Genomic DNA, 22,228 nt, shown 5'->3' on the forward strand with positions numbered 1-22,228 from the left:
CATCTTCTCTCTACAGATCACAGCTCAGTCTTGGCCAGGGACAGCCTGCACCAGCATGTGCCAATGTGTATCCTGAGGCTGATGCTCATCTGGGTCCTCCCTGTAATAGTGGTCCTACCCCCATCTCCAGGCCCCCAATCCCTGTGTCTTAGAGTGTGGATGGAGGCTGGTCTAGGTGGGCAGATGCATCAAACAGAAGTCCTTACAGGTTTCAAGATTTTCTGTTCTCTGTCCCCCTTTTGGTTCATGCGTCATGTTCCTGAGAACCTTCTGGTGGTGTGATCTGGGGAAGCAGTGAGGACTAGTGGCAGGGACAGTTTGGTCCCTTGTCTCTGGTTCCTCCCACTGTCTCTCATGTCTTCCGGGGTGCTGCTTACATGTTCTCCCAGCAGCTTTACCACCCTATCTGCCCCTGCCTCTCCAGGCCATGCCTCTGGCCTGTTCCGGCGCTGAGATGCTTGATTGTGATTTTCATCTCTTGTTGCTTATCTGAAGCCTCAAATGGCTTTCAGTGATTTTTTTTTTTCTTTTCTCTCTTAGGCTCTTGAAGAGCAAGAAGCCAGGTCAGAGGAAAAATCAGATATGCCCTCCAGCACTGCAGAAACCGAAGAAGGTACGCATGCTCCTTTCCGACCCCGGGAACCCAGAAAGCGCTCAGAACTAACGAGTCACCTGGGGGTTGAAGTGTGTGGTGGAGGAGAGCAGGGTGCTGGGGTGCCACTGGGCCCCGGGGTCCTCCAGCAGCGCCGCACCAAGGTACTGTGTGTTTCCACTTTTCATTCAGGTAGCATTTACTGGGTTCCTCCCACATTCCTGATCTTTGGGGACCTCTCCTGACACGCAGAGCGTGTTCCCTTCATTTCCAAGTTCAGTCTATTCGTTCCGTTCAGTCCCCCGTCACTCACCTGTTCTCCAGCTTGCTCCACCTGTGTGGAGCTCCTGCTCTGTGCTGGCCCAGTGGGTCTTAGAGGATGGAGGCTGTGAGGGTGTCTTTGTTGCCATGGATTCTGGGGAGCACCCCTGGCGTGTAGAGGTGACGGGAGGGGGCACGCTGGGGGTTCTTCAGGGCACAGGCGACCCTACCCGACCCAGGTTGTCCTGCACAGCCCTGATGGAGCTTCAGAGACTGAATGTACAAATCTGCTCGAGGTGGGCGTCCACAGCAAGAGGTGTGTGTTTAAATACATTGTCACTGCTCTGTTCCACATCGTAACGTGGAGTCGTGTTGATGGCACACCTGGACGGAACACCCAACTGGTAGGCAGGAATATCGTCCTTCGTCGTTTTCTCTAACTTGGCAGTTTGTCTGGGCATGTGATCTCTACTTCTATTCAGGTTCTTTCCCCTTTAATGTATGCAAGTAGGTCTGATCTGTTAGCAAGTCCTAGTAATAAACACAGGTTTTGATCCGCTGGAGTATCTTACCTCTGTTCTTGAATACTCCTGTACTATTTATATGGAATGGATTGTCGTTTTGTTTTTTTGTTTTCCAAAACCCAGTAGTTTTAGGAATCTGACCATACATCACTATGTCTTCCAGGGTAGTCAGGGCAAAGGTTTTAATACATATTATCTTATTATCAATTACGTTCCTTTTGCTTCATATTTTAGAGTGTTTTTTATTTTTTGAAACTAAATGCGAGGTTAGGTTTATTTATGTCTGGGGGTAGGGTTATAGTATCTACTTAATTTCAGATCAGTGGAGCAGACATTACAAAATATCTGTTAATGTAAAGCGACAATAGTCTGATAGGGCTGAGACGCAGCATGCTAGACGCTGGGGTTAGGGAGAAAAAATAGGACAAGACTCCTGTTCCCAAGCCACCAGTGTCGACAGCTGGAAGACCAGTGGTTCTAAGTGTGTGTGCCCCACGCACCTGCACTCAGTCCCGGGTTAAGCCAACCGGTTGAGCTTCCCACCCAAGCTGCACCGCTTGGGCCCCTGTGCAGTTGCCCTCTCTGCTCTCCCCCATGGGTGGTGCGCTGGCTGCGTGGAGGGCGCTGCAGCTTGCCGGACCTGCCCAAGGAGGTGGTGGTGAGTTTCACACTTTCTCCTGCAGACCCGTGGGAGAAAACTCTGGGCTCAGGTCACAGAGCGCTGTCATCTCCTGAGCATTGGGCTTGGCTTTTACTACTCTGACAGTAACTGATCAGGTTTCTTGCTGCTAGTTGGCTGGTAAACCTGGGGCTAAGTTTCTGACCTGCCGGTTGCAAATTTGTAGGGTGCTGCTGACCGCGTTTTGATATTACCCTTATTTCTTAAGGTTTCACTCTTGCTTTTCCTTTTTTTTTTTTAAATCAACTCCTGATTTTTACTCTATCATCATATACATTTTTCTTCCCTTGTAATCCACCTCCAAACTGACTTAGAACAAAGTGAGGTCTAAACAAGTGCTGAAATTCTAACTTCTTGCCCTCAAGGGACTGACAGCTTGGGACTAGTGCAGAAAAACAAGCTGTCCCAGCACAGTGTAAGTGCTATAAGAGTCATGGGCAAGTAATACTGTGAGAACTCTGTGGCGTGTGATAGGGGGGGTGGTCAGGGAAAGCTTCTTGGTGGAGGTGACCCTGGAGCTGTGATCTAAGGGAGGGAAGGGAATTCTAGACAATGAGACTATATGCAATACAGAGCCCTGAACCAGATGATGCGTCGAGGGAGATGCAAGTTGTTTTGTGGTCCTGGAGTATAGGAGTGTGTATATGATGCCAGGAACATAGGCCTGAAAGAGAGGCAGATCAGCAGGGCTTGTACAAGGCAAAGAACTGGAACTCCACCTTGACAGCTCTGGGAACTGTTTTAAGCAAATTAGATCAGGTTGTTATTTAGAAAGGTCACTCTGTGAGAGTGTGAAGAATGGGTTAGAGGGGCCAGGGGCTGCTGAGAGTAATGCAGAAGACAGTCTGCACCATAGCAGTATAATGAGATTGGAGACAGAGGGACCGATGGATACTGTCCTGAAGGTGTAGGATGTCAGGTGGGTGTCAGTGGCAAGGGAGAAGGGTGATTCTTCCATTCCTGGTGTGTCCCTGTGCGGGACAGGCCTTACAGGAAGCAGAATCATGACAAAATACCTACTCAGACAGGTTGAGTTTGATGGGCCCAGGGGGGCAGGCAAGTTAATATACCTGGCTGCCAGCTGGACTGAAGTCACTCAACCAATAAGCAAAAGAATTTGGACAGAAACTCAAGTTCTCTAACGCCAAATAATTAATGTGTATATTTTACAGACCTTGTAGACCATGGTTTTATCTGTATACGTTTGGAGGACATGTTAGAAACTGTGTGCACATTCCAGCAGAGGGCAGTATTCACCTAAAGTGAAAACATTCAATTAGCTTTTGTTCATTCGCAAGCCTGCAGGTGACTCAACTGGAAGAACAAAACATTTTGAGTGTAAGAGCCTGGTTGTTTGTTTGTTTTTTTTCCCTTTAACCCCCAAAGCAAACTTTCCCTTTGAGATCTCACAGAAGATTCTTAATAGATAATGTTCTCCCTCCTGGGGCAGTGGGTAGAAAGGGAACTTTTAAGTGTGTATCTGTAGCTGCCATTGATTAAAAGATTATAATACCTTTAGCTTGGAAATTTACTTTGTTAGTGTGATAAATGGTTTTATTATTATCTCTGAACCAATTATGTTTCCATAATTTCATGATTGTAATTGTCCTCCCAGAATGATGGGATGTTATTCCAAATGAATTATATGGCCAAAAGGTCACCTCATTTTCATTGTGTTCAGATGAATAAGCTAATTATGAGTATGTATCGATCCACCAACTGACTCCGTTTTGTCCCTTGCCGCCTTTGTCGTTATTTGATCTCCTCCCCTAGGAGTTCCTAGAGAGCATTGTACCGAACACCAACCTTGGAAGATGCTCTGAAAAATAAGTATTCTGTGTCCAAATAAGCAGAAAGTGCTATATATGAAACCCCCCTGTTGGAAACTGAGAATACATTTAACGTTTTGTAGGTTCTAGTTAAGTCTTGCAGTCAAGAAACCTGTGTTTCTTGTTTAACCTCACAGTTCTCTAACTTGATCAGGGGAGAATCCCTTCTTCTTAGCTCTCAGCATCTCATGAAAGTGGTCTGTGGAAGGTGCTTTGGAAATGTTGCTCTTCCTCATCTCCCCTGATCTTGCCCTTTCTTAGGCTTATGTCCTCCTTTTTTACGATCATGTGGGTTCTTTCCATCTATTAGTACATAGTGCTCACACTGGGAGGGAGCTAGGGAGGCTTTTTTTTTTTTTTGCGGTACGCGGGCCTCTCACTGTTGTGGCCTCTCCCGTTGCGGAGCACAGGCTCCGGACGCGCAGGCTCAGTGGCCATGGCTCACGGGCCCAGCCGCTCCGCGGCATGTGGGATCCCCTGGACCGGGGCACCCCACTGTACTTTTTGATGTTTTTCAGGCAACTGCTGCCTGCCTAGAGTCTATGGGGCCATAAGACAAGCAACCATTGTAATACTGTTGACCACTCACTGTATGAATCCATCTTCTTTCATTACTTTGGAGTTTTTAAAAAACCCTGTGTAATTTGCTGTCTCAACTTTTATGTGACTAGTCCTTTACCGTGTTCACTTCTCCCCATTAATTATCTTCCACGTTCTCATTTAACGAGGACATAAGGAGTAGGGGTTGGAACGCAAGTGCCAGTCACAAAGGGAGAGGGCAAAAGCATCTCCTTCAGGGCCGAAGCAGCAGCTCCCAGTGGGCTCAGAGGGGCTTCCTCCTCACCATCCTGTGCGAGAGGCCGTGGGTCCAAACGCAAGGCCCAGTCTAGGCAGGCAGACGTGAGCCCTACAGGCCCATTGACTTACCCATTCAGTAAGTCTTTTCTGAGCACCCACTCGCTGCCAGGCACTGTTCTCAGCACTGGTGATGAAGGAAGCAGTAACCAAAAAGGCAAAGAGAAAAAGCCCTCATCTCATGGAGTTTACTTTCATTGAATTTCACTCATGCCTCTGTGGAGTGACGAACACTGCTCAAGGCGCTGGGCACGCAGCTGGGAGCCGAGCCAAGTTTGCACACTCAGGGAGCACACATCCCAGTGGCCATGGAGAGAGGGACATTTCAGGGAGTCAGGAATCAATTCTCCCCATTTTGTGCACAAGGAGGTGGTAGCAGAGAGAGGTCACGTAACTTGTGTGAGGTGACACAGCTTGCTCAGGCAGTCAGACCTCAGGTGGGTAAATTGTCACCCACCACACTGTAGATACCCACCACCCTTCTCTAACAGGCTGTTTTCCTGTTTAGTCTTTGGACTGCTGCTCTAGAGTTCTCTTCAGCTTTTGTGTGACGGAAAAGTGCAAAATTGGAATCATTGCCTTGAAATGAGCTCTCTTCCATGTGACCGACCCGTCTCATAAAGTCCTTACGATGGGAGATTTTGACCCACATGCAGGGACAGGTCTTGATGACACATCAGCAGCAAGCCGACTCTGCTAAAAACCTCAGCTCTGCCATGAACTGGCTTCTGAACAGGATGCAAGTTACTCAGCTGTGTTTCCTTTTGTGGAAAATGGTGGAGTGGGAGTGTCATGTAATACTTCCTTCAAAATAAGGTTTAAATGAGAAACTACAGGTGGGGCACCTTGATCAGTATCTGACTGTGGATGCTTAGCCAACAGTATCTTGTGATGAGTGCAAGTTATAGCACGTGGCTAGAGCGGACTTAGTGGTTATCCTGTGTGTGCTGAGATATCAGGACATAGCTCTTCCCATCATGGTGACCAGGTGAGCAGATTTTCTGCTTGAACATTCCTTAGACGGGGGTGCAGCTCTTCTCTCTGTGCTCTAAGTGAGTGAAATGGGAAGAGGGTGTTGTGTGGTGGATTCTTTTTTTTTTTTTAATTTTTATTGGTGTCTAGTTGATTTACAATGTTGTGTTAGTTTCAGGTGTACAGCAAAGTGAATCAGTTATATATCTGTATCTATATATCAACACTCTTTTTTAGATTCTTTTCCCATATAGGCCATTACAGAGTATTGAGTAGAGTTCCCTGTGCTGTTCAGTAGGTTCTTATTAGTTATCTGTTTTATATATAGTCGTGTGTATATGTCCATCCCAATCTCCCAGTTTATCCCTCTCCCCTTTCCCTCTGGTAGCCGTAAGTTTGTTTTCTACATCTGTAATTCTATCTCTCTTTTGTAGATAAGTTCATTTGTACCCTTTTTATAGATTCCACATATGAGCGATATCATATGATGGATTCTCCTTATTTGAATATCTCCTGTGAGATATGATTGGGAAAACCAAGAAGTCTTTTAGCCATGCAAAATTTCCTTTCCAAGATTTTTCATTTTGAATACTGTGGCCCAATGTCTTTTTAGAACTGTTGAATATGGTTCCAATGTCTTATCAAGATGCAGGTCCTTTAACCAGGGTGCCTGGGACCTGAGGTGTTGGGGATTTAGGAGAGCAATTAGGGAGGCTGTTCTGCAGGGGTGATTACTCAGCTGGATACACAGCTCTTATCTTAGCCTCATTGTGGAATATCCATCCAAGGACTTGGTCAGTGTTGCCCGCCTAGAAGCTAGGTACCTGGGCATTTGCAAGACACTTATACTCCATACCCGGAGAATGTACCTCCTAGCCCCAGGAAGTCACCTGTGCTTCTTTCATTTGACAGAGGGGCTCAGTCTTCTCTCTGTTTCTTTTAGAGACTGACTTTGCCAGTCCATGTTCTCCTCCTGCCTACAGAAGAGAATGAGTTTCATCTTTAAAAGGCCAAAATAAGATCTCAAGCTGATATGATGCTCATTTTGTGTATTGTTATAATAATATTAGTATTCTCTCACATATAAAGAAAAATTCTCCACCTTACCTCCCCCAGTTCATCACAGAATTAAAGAATCCTAGTTTGAGCTGGAAAGAATCTCAGATTCCTCAGAATTCACCTAGATACAACGGATTCTGCTCCCATCTGCTATGGATACTTTGTTCTAGCTGGGTCTGATTAGCAGGTTAGGAGGAAGGACAAGCATTTACTAAGCATATCAACTGGGGAGTCTAATACAGTTGAAATAAGCTTATAAGTTGAAGGTATATTTAAGGAGTTTTTCCCCCTGAATTGAAATAGACTCTAAGTGTGAAATCTTAGGGACATAAAAGTATTCCCAAGAGAAAATTGAATCTTGTTTATATTGTTGAAAGATGACTTTGCCTCATTTTATTCAAGCAGTTGAATAAATTAGAAAAATTATGTCCTGACCTCAGTTTGAAGTATAATGATTTAGAGCTTCTGCTTAGTTGATAGTTGCCACCAAATTTTGGGGCTGAGGGTGATATCTTTTATTTTACTCCATGACTTAAGTTTTGACTGTTTGAGATTTTATGGGGATGAGGGGTGGGGAGGGTGGGAGAGAGTGCACACTCTAGATGTAAAAAATCCATGTTATAAAAGCATATTAAACATAGAGTTACCATGTGACCTAGTGATGACACGCCTAGATATATACTCAAGAGAAATGAAAACATAGATCTCCTTAAACTTCCACACAAATGCTCAAAGCAGCATTATCCATAACTGCCCCAAATGGAAACAATCCAAAAAGTCCATCAGCTGAGGAATGGATATACAAAATGTGATCTATCCATACAATGGAGTAGTATTTGGCAATAAAAAGGAATGAGATACGGACACATTATAACACAAATGGACCTTGACAACATGCCTTGTGAAAGATGCCAGTTACAAAAGACCACATATTGTATAATTCCATTTATGTGAAGTATCCAAAATGGGATCCATTAAGACAGCAAGTAGATTAGTGGTTACTTAGGGCTGGGGTGGGAGCGGTGGTGGTCGGGGAGAAATGGGTAGCGAGTACTAATGGGTATGGGGTTTCTTGTTAGGGTGATGAAAATGTTCTAAAACTGGTTGTGGTGATGATTGCACAGCTCTGAGTATATTAAAAATCATTGCATTGTACACTTTAAATAGATGAATAGTATGGTATTGAATTATACCTCAAAGCTGTTATATATATGTATACATATGTACATATATATACATGTATATACATGCATATATGTATATACATACATATATATACAAATACAAATATACAAATACATATGTGTATATGTATGAAGGGAATATACGAAACCATTAATGGTGGATTTATGGATTTTTTTTCCTCAGTCCCTTTCAAGTTTTCTTAATTACTTTTGTGACTCAAAAAAGTGTCACAATAATTTGGATTAAAAAAAAACCACTACGTATTTCAAAAAAGATGTCTTAGTTTTCTTCTGAAAGAATTCAGAGTAGAAATGTAAAAATTATATTGTAAAAGAGCACGTTTTGTGTTGCTTGAGGTCTTCTCTCGCCTTGACCTCCTCTCCATGACTGCTGGTCCTGGGGGCCTGGATCACTGGGGACCTGGTTGAGCTTGTTAAATTATATGGAACATTGGGACTCATGGACTAACAGGGCTCATGTTGATGTTTCTATTGATAAGTGCTTCTTTGTTTCTCCCAGTCCATATTTATACTGGGAATGCCAACAGCTATCAGTTGGCATTAGTAAAGGTGGGATTAGTATTCCCACCTTTAGAAAAAAAGAAAAGGGAGTAATTGAGATACTGAAACAAAAGATCAGAGTGTTATAATAGCCTGTGAATTGAGAGTGGTAGATGGTTTTTCAAATTTTTTCCCTTTGCCATTTTAATTCTCTAGCAGTTATGAATCAGACATGCACACTAGGGTAAGATATTAAGGTGACTCGTGCAGTGAAGTTCTTAGTGAAACTCCAATGCGTAACTAGAGAGGAAAGGGTGACTTTTGGGCTTGCAGAGCTGGAGGGGTGGGAGGAAGCCAGGGGAAAAGCATTCATCTGTCTCATCCAGCTGGCAGTTCAGAAGCTGTGATGAAATAGCACCGGTATTGGAGTATTTGAATTAGTAATTTAATAAAGTAAACAACTTTCCCTTTCTTGTCCCTAATGATCTATTACATCTCATCAGTTATTTGGGGCCATTAGATCTACATCGAGGAGAGAAACATTTATTCAGCATCTGTAATATGCTAGGCACCCTGCTTGGCCCTGGAGATACAGGTGTTGGGCTTAAATTGATTTGGACCCAGCCTTCCCAGAGCTAATAGTCTATTGGGAGAAGAGGATTCATTCAAAGACTGCGAACTACCCTATGAGTCCCTTTGCGCATTTGTGGGGCAGACAGAGCAAGCTGAGAGCATGACCCGCGTTTTCCTTTGTGCTTTTGATGCTGCCCTGCATGTCTAACCCAGCTGGGGACTTGATCCTGGAGAGCTGAACCTGAGGGTCGGGGTGAAGCAGCAGTAGTTGTCTGGCTGGCTCTGATCGAGATCCTTTTCGCCTCCTTCCTGGGGGAGGAGTCAGACGACACAGCAAATTGTAGCTGAAGGAGAATACTGAGCACCCTGTATTTTCCATGTAAGCTTTCTCTTTGCTTAAGTCTAGCCTCCATGGTCCCATTTCTCAAAAGGAGACGGTATGACTTGTGCACAGAGTTGAGCTCTATTAGGCTAATCTGTTTCCTAACAAGACACTGGTATTGACCTTACGCTGTTTGCTAGTGCAGTGTCCCTGGTGAACATGAATATTAGAGATTATTTCTTGATCCATTATAGTATGGCAATAAAAAACATGTTTATGATGTTTGGCAAATCTGATTTAGGAGGTGGAGATCCTTACTTCTGGGTAGGCCTTGAAGGGGAGATTAATAGACCTTTAAAACAGAATAGCTTGGGGTTACTGATATCATTATCTGCTGAAGGTTGCTATAGCAATGAGTGGTTTGATTGCACTGTGCAGTTGGTGGTGCAGTGGGTGAGTGTAAAAGGATCCTCGTCATTTAGCAGAAACTCTCCTGGAGCAATTTAATTAAACTCTGGTGGAAGGAGTGCCAAATTCTTTAAAAGCTCTAAGATATAGTTCTGTATCATCCTAGATTAATTAAAGATACATGACTATCCTGTCACAATTTTTTTTTTTTTTTTTTTTTGGCTGCATTGGGTCTTCGTTGCTGCGCATGGGCTTTCTCCAGTTGCGGTAAGCGGGGGCTACTCTTCGTTGCGGTGCACAGGCTTCTCACTGCGGTGGCTTCTCTTGTTGTGGAGCACGGCCTCTAGGCGCACGGGCTTCAGTAGTTGTGGCTCGTGGGCTCAATAGTTGTGGCTCGTGGACTCTAGAGCGCAGGCTCAGTAGTTGTGGCTCACGGGCTTAGTTGCTCCACGGCATGTGGGATCTTCCCGGACCAGGGCTCGAACCCGTGTCCCCTGCATTGGCAGGCGGATTCTTAACCACTGTGCCACCAGGGAAGTCCCACAAATATTTTTAATGATTTTGAGATAGCTTTATAACCTTGAAAGTTGTTTTTAAAATGATTATGTGTTTTATGAAGATGTCTATTTTAACATAGTTTGTAGTATTTGTTTGAATATTGAACAAAATTGCATTAGACTGTAAGGAAAATGTAGGCTGGCAGTGTATGAAGACTAGCCTTTTGAGAGGGGTAGGGAGCTGGAATCTGAATATACCACTGGGGTGGACTCTGAACATATTACTGGGTGAACACATCCTTTGTTGTAATAGGTGGATTACCTGACCATAGAGCCTTCTTCATCAGCAGTCTTGAATAAAATGTGTATTATTCTTCTGCATCAGTGCTGTAGGTACAGAATTCTTTAGAAATGCATTTTTTTTTTTTTTTTTTTTGCCGTACGCGGGCCTCTCACTGCTGTGGCCTCTCCCGTTGCGGACTCTGGACGCGCAGGCTCAGCGGCCATGGCTCACGGGCCCAGCCGCTCCGCAGCACGTGGGATCTTCCCGGACCGGGGCACGAACCCGCGTCCCCTGCATCGGCAGGCGGACTCTCAACCACTGCGCCACCAGGGAAGCCCCGAATTGTTATCATTTAAAAGCCTATGGTCTGAAATGTCTCTAAAGGAATATCCAGTGATGGGCAATAAAAATGTGTGTGGGGGCTTCCCTGGTGGCGCAGTGGTTGAGAGTCCGCCTGCCGATGCAGGGGACGCGGGTTCGTGCCCCGGTCCAGGAGGATCCCACATGCCGCGGAGCTGCTGGGCCCGTGAGCCATGGCCGCTGAGCCTGCGCGTCCGGAGCCTGTGCTCCGCAACGGGAGAGGCCACAGCAGTGAGAGGCCCGCGTACGGCAAAAAATATATATATATGTGCGTGACTCTCTTGCTGTCTATGCAGATGTGTCTGTTGAAACTTTAGTTCTAGTTATCCTCCTTCACCCAATTTTTAGGATTTGGGTATATGTATTTTAAAACAGAAGACCTGCTGTGCTCCCATATGGTAAACACTATAGTAGATGCTTCACATCAGTTTTCTGCATCTGTGCAGTAGAATGAAAACTTTCTCTTAACAGTGTTTTGGACTTCAGTGCTTAAACAGCAGGCTTTTGAAGGGTGAAGGTGTCTCATTGCGACATTCCCATCGCGGGCCCAGTTGTTCTGCAGATGGTACTCTGCTGCCACCTGGAGGCCTCTTGTGGGGTGTGCATGTAAAGGTAGGTGGGGATGCTGAGGAGCACAAGCTGCCCAGGCTGGGTGTCAGCTACAGCCTTGTCCTTACTCCCTGTTGAGGTCTGTTGGCATGACCACATGAAATTGAGGCTATTACCCTTTCATTTTTCATCATAGAAGCTAATGTGCATTATGAATTCAAGAGCAATATACTGTTGTGGAGGGCAGATATCTTACTAACTTGCTTGATGTAAAGCAAATTCAAAGTTATTGTTATGCAGATTTAAAAAAAAATCATGGCTTTGTGTTTGTTGACTTCTCTGCTCCATCCTTACCTTGTTAAGATTCATCATGGAAAGCCACCTAAACGAAAACCTTATACTTTTTTTTTTTTTTTTTTGCGGTACACAGGCCTCTCACGGCTGTGGCCTCTCCCGTTGCGGAGCACAGGCTCCGGATGCGCAAGCTCAGCGGCCATGGCTCACCGGCCCAGCCGCTCCGTGGCATGTGGGATCCTCCTGGACCGGGGCACGAACCCGTGTCCCCTGCATCGGCAGGTGGACTCCCAACCACTGCGACACCAGGGAAGCCCAACGTTATACTTTTTCTAAGCAGAAACATGGATGGAAACTGGCATTGTTGCCAGGCAGTAAGAAGAGCTTGAATAAATCCACTTGGAGGTTTGAGGCCTCACGTGACTTAAATTAATAGGAGTGGCAAAGTATAGGAGGGAATGCCTAGTTAATGGACCTGGTGGGAAAACTAAGGGGCTCCCCAGAACTGGCATCCAGCAGGGCCTGGGGGGCAGGGAAGCTGAGGGGTCGAGAGGAGGGCCTGGGCCCACAGTGTTGTATATTAATACAAATTCAGGGTGAAGATTTCCATCCAGCTGCCCTTGTTAGGAATGCCCAACACTTCTGTTTTCCTGTTTTCCACCTACGTTTGGTGGTTATTTCAATAACGCTGGCTCTTGTTTACGGGCAACTGAGTATTTGGGAAGAAAACCAATCAATCAAGACACAGAGAAAAGCACACCTTAAGTGGACCTTCTGTTCATCCCAGAACATCACGACCACTGATGCTTCCAGGAAAGCCTCTATTCAGAGCAAAGGCCCCCGGTGTGCATGGGGCTGGTTAGTGCAGAGCCTGGCACTGTCTGAGGTCCCAGCCCAAGGGCTATACTGATGTTCTTGACATTAAACAATGGGCAAGGGAAAAACCAAACCTCATCTAGAATGAATTAGGCTCTTTTGAAACATGAAATCGGTGGCACTTGAGGAAGGAGACGTGGGATTTCCTCAGGTGGGTACGAGTCATGTCCTTAGAATCTGTGCTGTTTTGAAGAGGCTTCGGTCAGTGCACAACCTTCCTTCTGAATCAGGGGCATTTGTTTATTTAACAATCATTGTCTTCCTCAGGATTTCCTGTGAGAGCTCCTGGGCTTGTTTACATCTTGGTCCACACAAATAATACCAGAGCATGGGCTGTCAGGTTATCACATACTCTGCTCTTCGGAGAGTTGATTTTTAAGAATCCTAATCTAAAACCTAGCTCCACACAGACGGCTCTGAGCAACTCATTTATATTTGTCATCTAGTTTCTTTCTTTTTTTTCCTTTTTATTCTTCTTCCTTTTTTTTTAATGGAAATTCCTATCAGCAGATCCTGATAAGAATTATCCCTTTTTCAGAGATTAAGAATTCGGTGTCCAGCAGATCATCGCCTGGAAAGGAGAATGTAAAGGTAATGACTCCCTGCCCATTTTCATCTTTGTGCTTCTCTCCAGAGTTGAAGTAGAAGTGAAGACCTAGCAGTAATAAACATAGGATAAAAAACCCAAAGCAAAAAAAAAACCCTCAGGGCTATGTCCCAGGGCACATTCAGAATAACTTGAAATTGCTTCCTTTATCGAATTTTAGATCTCTACTCTTAATGAGCAAACCTAGCTGTCTTTCTGGGTCGTAGTTGTATATGCAAGATGACTGTATACCTTTTCCAAAAATTTGTACTTGAAGATGATATCTACAGATGTTTGCCAACAATGCCATTGCAAGAATGAACTTGGGAGATATTCTCTGAATATAAAATAACCTATGGATAGCTTTTAGGCATGCTTCAGCTTGGGACAGATTCTTCCCTTATTTCTAGCTCTTAATATTACGTACAAGACTAGTTTTCTGTTTATGTGTGGTGACACATGTATCATGTCTTTACTGATGTTTTCTTAGGTTGTTTTTTTCATTTACAAAAATAAACATTACTGTTATCAAGTAAGTAACTTGTAAAAAAAGCCACCTGACTTTATCTTTTCCAGCGTGCGAAAAGCCCGGTGGTTCAACTGAATGAACATGAAGACCAGGACAGTCTATATTTGGGTATGTTCCAAAATATTGCTTCCCCCAGCATGCATATAGGGGTATCACAGACCCAGGTATGCAGGGGACAAGAAGAAAATCTATTTAGAGATAAAATCTTCCTTCCTGGGAGCCTTGTCTATTTCTTGAAACCCAAACAGGTAAAATTTTTTTGCAGCATCAGTTATAATACTATGACTTCAGGCATTCAGTCTCCATTTACAATCTAAAAAACAAAACAAAACAAATCAAAACAAAGAAAGCAATCCAAGCTTTTCAAGACAGTTTTACTCTGAGCCAGATGTTGGCTCGGGGCTTGTCGTATGTTACCTTGTTATTCCTATGAGGTAGGCACTACCAGCTTCCGTTTCAGGTGATGTGACTGAGCCCATTGGTAGAGGGTAAATGGCACAGTTGAGACGCATAACTTCATCCTGCCTGGCCTCAGAATCCCCAAGTTTACTGTTATCCTATTTTGATACCCGGTGGGGGCCCCTTGGAGCTGAGCCTGTGTGATCTTATCCCCTGGCCTCAGGAAAAGACCAGACGCTTATCCTGGGACATGGATCTGATGTGGGTGTCCCTTCAAAGGAACCAGGAGCTCCCTTGGCAAGGGGAAAGTATTTCTCCCCTTGGCCTTGCGAATTCTTTCTGCTCACAAGCCTTGTAATTCACCGCTCCCCAAGGGGCACCTCCCCAAATCTCCTCCTGGGGCATTTTCTAATTCTTCAGGGCTAATGCGGGCTCCAGACTTACCTTTGAGTTAGAGCCTGATGAAGCTCTTGGGGGTTTGAGGACATGCACAGGCTGGGCTATCAGCAGATGCCTCGTCTGGGCACTTGGATGGTAGATAATCCAGAAATTGCCCAGTTGGTTTCTTCAGGCTCAGTGAAGCTGAAGCAGCTCACACATACCTGGAAGGTGCCTGGGCAGAGCAGTCTTAGGAGTTGCAGGGGTGTGGTGGTGGCTATGGCAGTGACCAAGTGCTTGGGCTGATGTGAAATCAGGGAAAAGCAAGACAGCTCCCTGGGTGAGCTTAATAACGAAGGTGGGTGGCCTGCGGAGCGTGGCGGTGCAGGGGGCTCCCTGGGGAGTGCAGGCATGCAACAAATCAGTTACAAGAATAAAGCAGGGTGAGGAGGAAGCACCCTCAGCATCGGTTGGCTGTGCTGCTTGTCGTTTGGCCACAAGCCAGAGGTGGTTTCTGGCTCTCCTTGTGTGAGGTACTACTGAAATTGGAATAGAAACTAGACCATACCGGGCTTTGTGCACACCTTTAATATTTCTGCTATATAAGGTAAGAGTAATGATTTACTTCCAGAAGAGGGGAAGTGGAAGGAGAAATGAAAGCAAACATGCCCACGTGGATGACTGTCGTGGGCTGTTGAAGCCCAGAGCTTGGCTGCTGCTCACGCATGCAGGATGTCTCATCTCCAGATTGCATCATGCTCCCAGGCATGTTCGCTTTGAAGAATGTTTACCGAGACAAGTTGCTGGTGGGGGAGGAGTGTTGGCTGTTAAAAGTATTTAAATAGCAGGATTATTTTCATGTTAGGCTTCAAAAATTCACTCCGTTCTCAAACTGGTATCCTTGCTGGGTGAGAAGGCACATGTTATGGAAATTGTAGTAGCCTGACCTAATCGGAGGGTTTTGTCAGTAATGTCGTGTCTGAGGAGGGATGTGATAAAGAATTTGAGAGAGACGAGCGTGTATGACATTAATCCGGTGATTTATGAGAAGGTCTATGAATGGTTATCCCTTGTGCAAACATTGGCTTTGTTGTTCATTTAAACTTGGTGGATTAGAAAAGGTCACCTGATTTTATGCAAAGAACGTAATAGAATCAGGTGGTAAGCTGGCGTCTGGAACCGGAAATGGCTTTTCCCCATGGCCGCTTCTAAACCGTTCCACTTTATATGTGCTTATATTCTGCTTGGTCTCTAAGGAAGTGCTGATAAATGTGGCATTGAGGTATATGTCTTTGCTGATTTGTATTATTCAAAATGGTGTGATGTGAGTTTAGTGTGATCTCGTAAACGACATCAGCGCCGTTCCAGTGGAACTTTCTGTGATGATGGGCATGTTCTGTATCCGCTATACTATTCAGATATAGCCAGGTAGCCACATATGTCTGTATAGCATGTGATGTGTGACCGGTGTGACTGAGGAACTGCCTTTGAACTTTATTTATTGCACTGGACAGGGAAGCGCCAGAGTAAGCTCCCTTTGTATTGCTGTGGTTGGCCCATCAGCATCAGGAACCAACTCACCATTAGTTTATACACTGAAAATGACTACTGATTGGAAGAATAAAGTCTCCATTGGGTCACAGCTGGTAACCTCATCCAAGCTGGGGCCCCCGAACCACCACAGTAGTGAGTAGTGATAGTAAGATTACATTTATGGTGAGTCCAGAAGTGAGGGCCCCGCTCTCTGTGGATAGCTGTGAGGGCTTGGCCTTTTGCTCAAAGGGGAGGGTATGAGTTGAGCGCTGGGGTCCGATTCTGTTGCTGCCACAGTGAAGAGTGAGACTCCTCAGCGTGCAGTGCCTTCACATTCTGGGCAGGTAGGGTGCGGGGAGAGGGCAAGGCATTTGGAGGAAAGGGTAGAAGAGAAGGTAAATGAAATGGGTCAATATGGAAATTAAAAGGAAGGGTCGGGCCTCCCTGGTGGCGCAGTGGTTAAGAGTCCGCCTGCCGATGCAGGGGATACGGGTTCGTGCCCCGGTCTGGGAGGATCCCATGTGCCGCGGAGCGGCTGGGCCCGTGAGCCATGGCCGCTGGGCCTGCGCATCCGGAGCCTGTGCTCCGCAACGGGAGAGGCCACAACAGTGAGAGGCCCGCATACCGCAAAAAGAAAAAAAAAAAAAAAAAAAGGAAGGGTCCATTTGGCTCAAGGATATGGGGCTAAATATGATTAAGGAATAGAAGCGCAACAGTGGACAGCTGTGAATGTTGTACCAGGGAGAAGGGATGCGAACATCTAGTGGGAAACGTGGACAACCTCTGGGAAATACAGTGGAGAGGGTGAGCTTTGGCTGCCCCGTTGGAATACCAGCTGCAAACAAAGATTCATAAGTCGTCGCTGGATTGGCAAAGCCGGAAACGGCTTGGTTAGTTGTTGTCTTGCACACTCTTCTTTTGAAAGGTTGAATCTGAAGAAAATAAAGCCATGTGCCCGATTAGAAATTCAGATTTCCAGTTAAAAGTTAAGTTTGTGCCTGAGGACTGTGAAACAAGAGTACCAGTGTCTCGGGTGGGTTACAGAAGCCCCTGGAAGGTGACACTCGGGCTCTCTCAGCAAGTGATAGTCAAGTGTGAGTGAGGTTGTATGGGACAGCCCAGATTTAGTGACACTCATATTGAAGCTGACTTTCCTGCAGTAATTTATCAGCCGCTGCCTGCACTGGACTGAAGATAACTTGAACTTTACCAGGCTAAAGCTGTATATTGTATGACCATTTGGATGGAAAAATGAAGGATTGGTACAACTGACATGTTACGACAAGAACTCTGTGAGCATGTTTAACTTTCCCCATGGGAGAAGGTGGTAGGGAGGTAGAGACCCTGGGGCAGTGGTGGTGGAAGTGGCTGGCATCCACCTCCTGCCTGTGAAGTCTCGGTACCGTGAAGTGCTGGGCAGGAAGTGGTGCCGTATCTGCTGTTTGGCTGGCGAAGAGTGAGCTTGATGCAAGTGCCGGAGGTTCTAAGCGTAATATTGTACTAAATAAGCCTTTTGGAAAAAATAAATTAATTTTGTCTTTTGTAATTACAGAAGTAATAAATGCTCACAGTAGAAAAATTAGAAATTTTAGAATAGAAAAACAACCCTATCATTCTGCCACCCCCAAAGCAGCTACTATTAAATTTTGGTGTGTTTACATGATCATAGTTGTGATCATGTAAACAATAGAATTCTATGTCCTGCTTTATTCATGTAACATTATATGCCATAAGTAAGCTTCATTTTAGAAGGTAGCTTAAAAAGATGCTGTACATTTTTCTATGAAAAATGTGGATTACTTTTGTATGAAGAAGGGAAAATGTCATAGCTTCTCTCCACAAGTGTTTATCGACCAGGAAAACAAAACAAAACAAAACTCTCCTTTTTATAATATGTATTGTTGATTTTACAGAGTGGCCCAATTGTCAGTACATGCTGAGGCTCGAATCCCAGTTATTGGTTGATGCCCTGGGTCACTTCCTTGCTGTTACTCTTCATTACTTATATGTAATATGAGAAAACCTCTTAGTGGGTGTTGAGACTGGGAAGGTGGGCACTAGGGAGACAGATGAACCAAAGCTGGATGTGAAAGGAAACCTGACTTGATACCAGAAAAACTCATCCAGACGAGTTGGGAAGAGAAGGAAGCAGAAACAGAAACAAACAGTAGGAAGTGAGGTGTTTCAGGGTGCTCAACCCAGCTGACACAGACAAGACAGAGAGAAACAGAGACCCCGCATAGGAAGCTTAGGAAAGCATCACCGAAGGGAAACTGGAAGGAAATGATTGGGAGATCCAAAGAGCAGTCCCTCAGAACAGAATGTTAGGGGCAGCAGGAACTCTTTATCCAAGATCTGCTTTTGTGGGTGTATCTGGGAGAGTCCAGGCCCATGGATTTAGGTAGTAAGCTGGGTGGAGACGGTGCAGTCAACAGTGCTAGTCTGGCAAACCACCAATAAGTAGGACTAATTAGGTTAGTCTTTTCTTCTTATACTAACTTAAAGTTTGGAAATGGAATTGTTGCTACTAAGCTATAAAACCTTATAAAACAGCAATTTTAAGTTGCTTGGAAATATCTTGAAACTTTATTTGCAGAAGCAAGATCCAAAATGTGGAATCTTAAGATCTAGGACCCATGTCACTGGAAGCTGGCCCTCTTTTGGCTGTTATTATTTAGTAACTCATGTATCTATGTTGAGATCTCAGAACTGTTGCATGAAACATGAAAGAAAAGACAAAAGGAAAAAAAGGGAGAGGGGGTAACCTTAGCAGAGCTCTTAGCCTTCTGAAAAGTAAGTTTTCAAGCCTAATTTCTGACAGGTCTCTCTTTATGCCCTGGGCTACAAAAGTCTTGGGTAGATTATCTTCTTTTTTCTTTTCTGTTTTTGGGGTCATCTTTCGACCACAAACCAAAGCTTACCAGTTTCAGTTTTGAAATAGAGGGGCTGGGGCTGGAGAAATATCCCAAGAAGATCACTCGGAATGCACAGTTATTTGTAACAATTCTGATTCAGATTTTATTCCTTTCTTTCACTTCAATGAAAATTTCTTATTGCAGTTGTTGAGGTTTTAAAAATTGGTTTTGGTAGAAGAAATTGCCAACTCACTGGAATTCTGCCGAGTGGTATAAGCTGAATTTGGTTCTCTTATCACGAGTGTTCTGCCTTTTCTATTTGTGGTTTCATTCTCTGGATAAAATTCTCCTTGTGGAATGTGAGTAAAGCATTTTTCTTTAAATTAGACAATTGGAATATTTATTGACAGACTTTTATCCCATAAGTTAAAAAAGAACTTTGGGGTTTTCAGGTTAATATAATACTACAGACAAGGAAATGTGAAGGAACTAAAGTCTTATTGGATGTGTAATGTCTTCATGTTATCGTCTTTTCTTATAACTTAACATAGTTGTTTTATGTTTTTTTTTTTTTTTTTTTAAAAACAAGTCCCAAGGCTAGGAAGCTCTCTGGTCTAATGATAGATCTAATGTTCTGCCTAGTTTTTGCTCACAAATATGTGTCTAAAAACAAAAAGCAAAATGAAAGTGAGTTAAGATTAGGAGTCGCTAATTAATCTAAGTACTCTGTTATCTGAACTCTGCCTGCCCGTTGGAATTACCTTGGAGCTTTAACAAACAATCCTGAAGCCCTGGTCCCACCCCCAGAGAAGTCTGACCTAATTGGCCTGAAGTGCAGCCTGTGTTGCAGGAGTTCTAAAAGCTTCCCAGGTGATTCTCAGGTACAGCCAAGGTTGAGGACCATGACAGAGCTCCTTAAGGGAGCCCTGCTCTGCTGAAATCACTCTGACCTACTGGGTTTTCAGTGTTTTTGGAATTGGAGAATTGTGGTTCTACTTTTATCTCCGTTGGTTACAAAAGCAATTAATGGAAGCCCATTTATATTAGGTTTGCAGACTTTTAATGATGATCACCATCAATATCATGGTAGATCCGTGGGAAAGGTAAAAAACAAAAAAAATTATTGAAAGTTTCCTAAACGCTTGAACCTAAATGAGATGATTAAACCTTTAAAGATTATTTTTAAACATTAAGAAGGAAGCAAGTGATTGTAGTTTGCTGTCACATTCATTTATTGGACTTAAGAGGTGCACAGTTTGGGATGAAGGGAGTGGATGGTTGTTTACACCAATGTCATAGGGCGTTACAAGGAGGCCTGATGTTTGACAGCAGTACCAACCTAGCTGTAGTGTATTCTAAATCACCTTTTTCTTTCATGTCACAAACCAACTTAATTTCTGAAATGTAATCTAGGAGGGGGGAAAAATGGCAGTTCTTTCTCTGAACTCTAAATTTTTCATTCTCCAAAATAGGATCCTCAACTCCAAATAAACCAGCTTAGTGAATAATTCCATAGCTTCTGTCCCTAAAGATTCTGCTTTGATTAAATCAAATAATTATAAATTTCAAACAAGTATAAAATCTTAAGGAAACTGCAACTACCTTATAAAACATGAAACAAATGAAAAATATGAAATATATCCTGGAAATAGAATTTGTAAATGCTTTTTGTGGAAAGTTAAATTTCCACTTAAGGATTTTGTCTCCTTTTCTTTTGTTGAAACACTTCAGAATACCTGTGTGTGCAGACAAGATAATGAAAGAATTGCCCGCACAGAGGAATCCTTAGGTTTCGGGCTTGATTGCAGTGTCAGTGTGTTTATGTGAGTTTAGGCTTGCTGAGTACCCAGTGGTTAATCCCTTGGAAGGGACTTCAGGGCAATTAAGATTCAGGTTAACTTTCATTGCCAGGCAGTACGAGCTCTATCAATTTATTGGGACAATTTGCTGTGACTTTTAGAGTGCCTAATTTGGAAGACATTTTTATGAAACATGGCCTCTTACTTCAGTCATGGGCAAGAAATCCAACAGAACTTATTCTTCTTATTCAATATGAGATTCTTCTGAAGAATATGTGTTAAGCATAGGAAAGAAATATGCCGAATAGGAGAGCCAGGGGTAAATAGTCTTTTGTTTCTTCATAACATTTAAAATAACAAACAAAAAACAATAAAGAGTGAAGTTAAAGGTGTCTAGAATTTTGAAGCAAACTTTGAGTAAGCGAGCTGGGCTTCATCCAGATTCTTGAGATTTATCTACCTTTAGGTTTCTGCTGATCTAACTGAAGTAGACTTACCTACCCCGCAAGTGCACATTAAGGTTAACTCTTAGGGACATATTAACCCCAAAGTGACACTATTTGTTTCTGAGAAATTACAGTTATTTTTAGCACATAATCTTTTAATGTCTAATTAGTTTCCTCAGAGTTACATGGGAACTTCACTTCAGAACTTAAGCAAAGGGAAATGGAGTTTTATGCATGACTTGAATTCTATGTATCTGAATAAGGAATGCACACTTTCTTTCAGCATGAATTCCACAAATATTTAATGAACATAGAGTCTGTACATTTTGTCCCCATCCTTTAAAACATTTTTACACTTTATTTTGTAGAACAGTTTTAGATTTACAGAAAAGTTGCAAAGATGGTACAGAGAGTTCCCATACACCCAGCCCCCTAGACTCCCCTAGTTTCCCTTATTATTAACACCATCTATTATTATGGTATATTTGTTAAAATTAATGAACCAGTTTTGATACATTATTATTGACTGAAGTCCATCCTTTATTTAGATTTCCTTAGTTTTTACCTAGTTTCCTTCTTCTGTCCCAGGCTACCATATTACATTCAGCATGTATTCCATAGAATGTCCCTTAATTGGTAATTTTGGGGTGTTTTCTCTATCATTAAACTGAGGTTATGGGTTTTGGGAGGAAGACCACAGAGGTTAAGTGCCATTTCCATCACATTATATCAACAGCATATAATATCAACGTGACTTGTCAGTGTTGATGATGACCCTGATTACCTGGTAGAGCTAGTGTTTGTCAGGTTTCTCCTCTGTAAAGTCACTCTTCCCCACTCCTCTTCCCATATTGTGTTCTTTGGAAGGAAGTCATGGTGTGCAGCCCGCACTTTAGGAATGAGGAGTTATCTGTATGCTTCCCTGTGGGCAAAGTATCTACATAAACTATTTGGAATTCTTCTCCATGGGAGATTTTTATCCCTCTCACTTATTTATTCAATCATTTATGTCAATATAAATTCATGGATATTTATTTTATACTTTGGGTAGTAATCTAGTACTACTTTATTCAGAGTGTTCTAGC

The 22,228-nt window shown here is 43.6% G+C and overlaps 1 protein-coding gene across 3 annotated transcripts in view; it reads left to right on the top strand.

Annotated features, from left to right (window-relative positions):
• ARHGEF28 (Rho guanine nucleotide exchange factor 28) overlaps positions 1-22,228 on the top strand; it is a 311,840-nt gene that overhangs the window by 152,695 nt on the left and 136,917 nt on the right. For 2 of the 3 annotated variants that reach the window (XM_060093040.1, XM_060093042.1), the window contains exons 7-9: positions 541-613; positions 13,157-13,209; positions 13,781-13,841. In XM_060093040.1, the coding sequence (XP_059949023.1) occupies positions 541-613; positions 13,157-13,209; positions 13,781-13,841 (187 nt within the window). The remainder of the gene's footprint in view (positions 1-540; positions 614-13,156; positions 13,210-13,780; positions 13,842-22,228) is intronic. The other variant, XM_060093041.1, reaches the window with a different exon arrangement.

The sequence above is a fragment of the Mesoplodon densirostris genome, chromosome 3 (assembly GCF_025265405.1).
Source record: "Mesoplodon densirostris isolate mMesDen1 chromosome 3, mMesDen1 primary haplotype, whole genome shotgun sequence".
Lineage (NCBI taxonomy): Eukaryota > Metazoa > Chordata > Mammalia > Artiodactyla > Ziphiidae > Mesoplodon > Mesoplodon densirostris.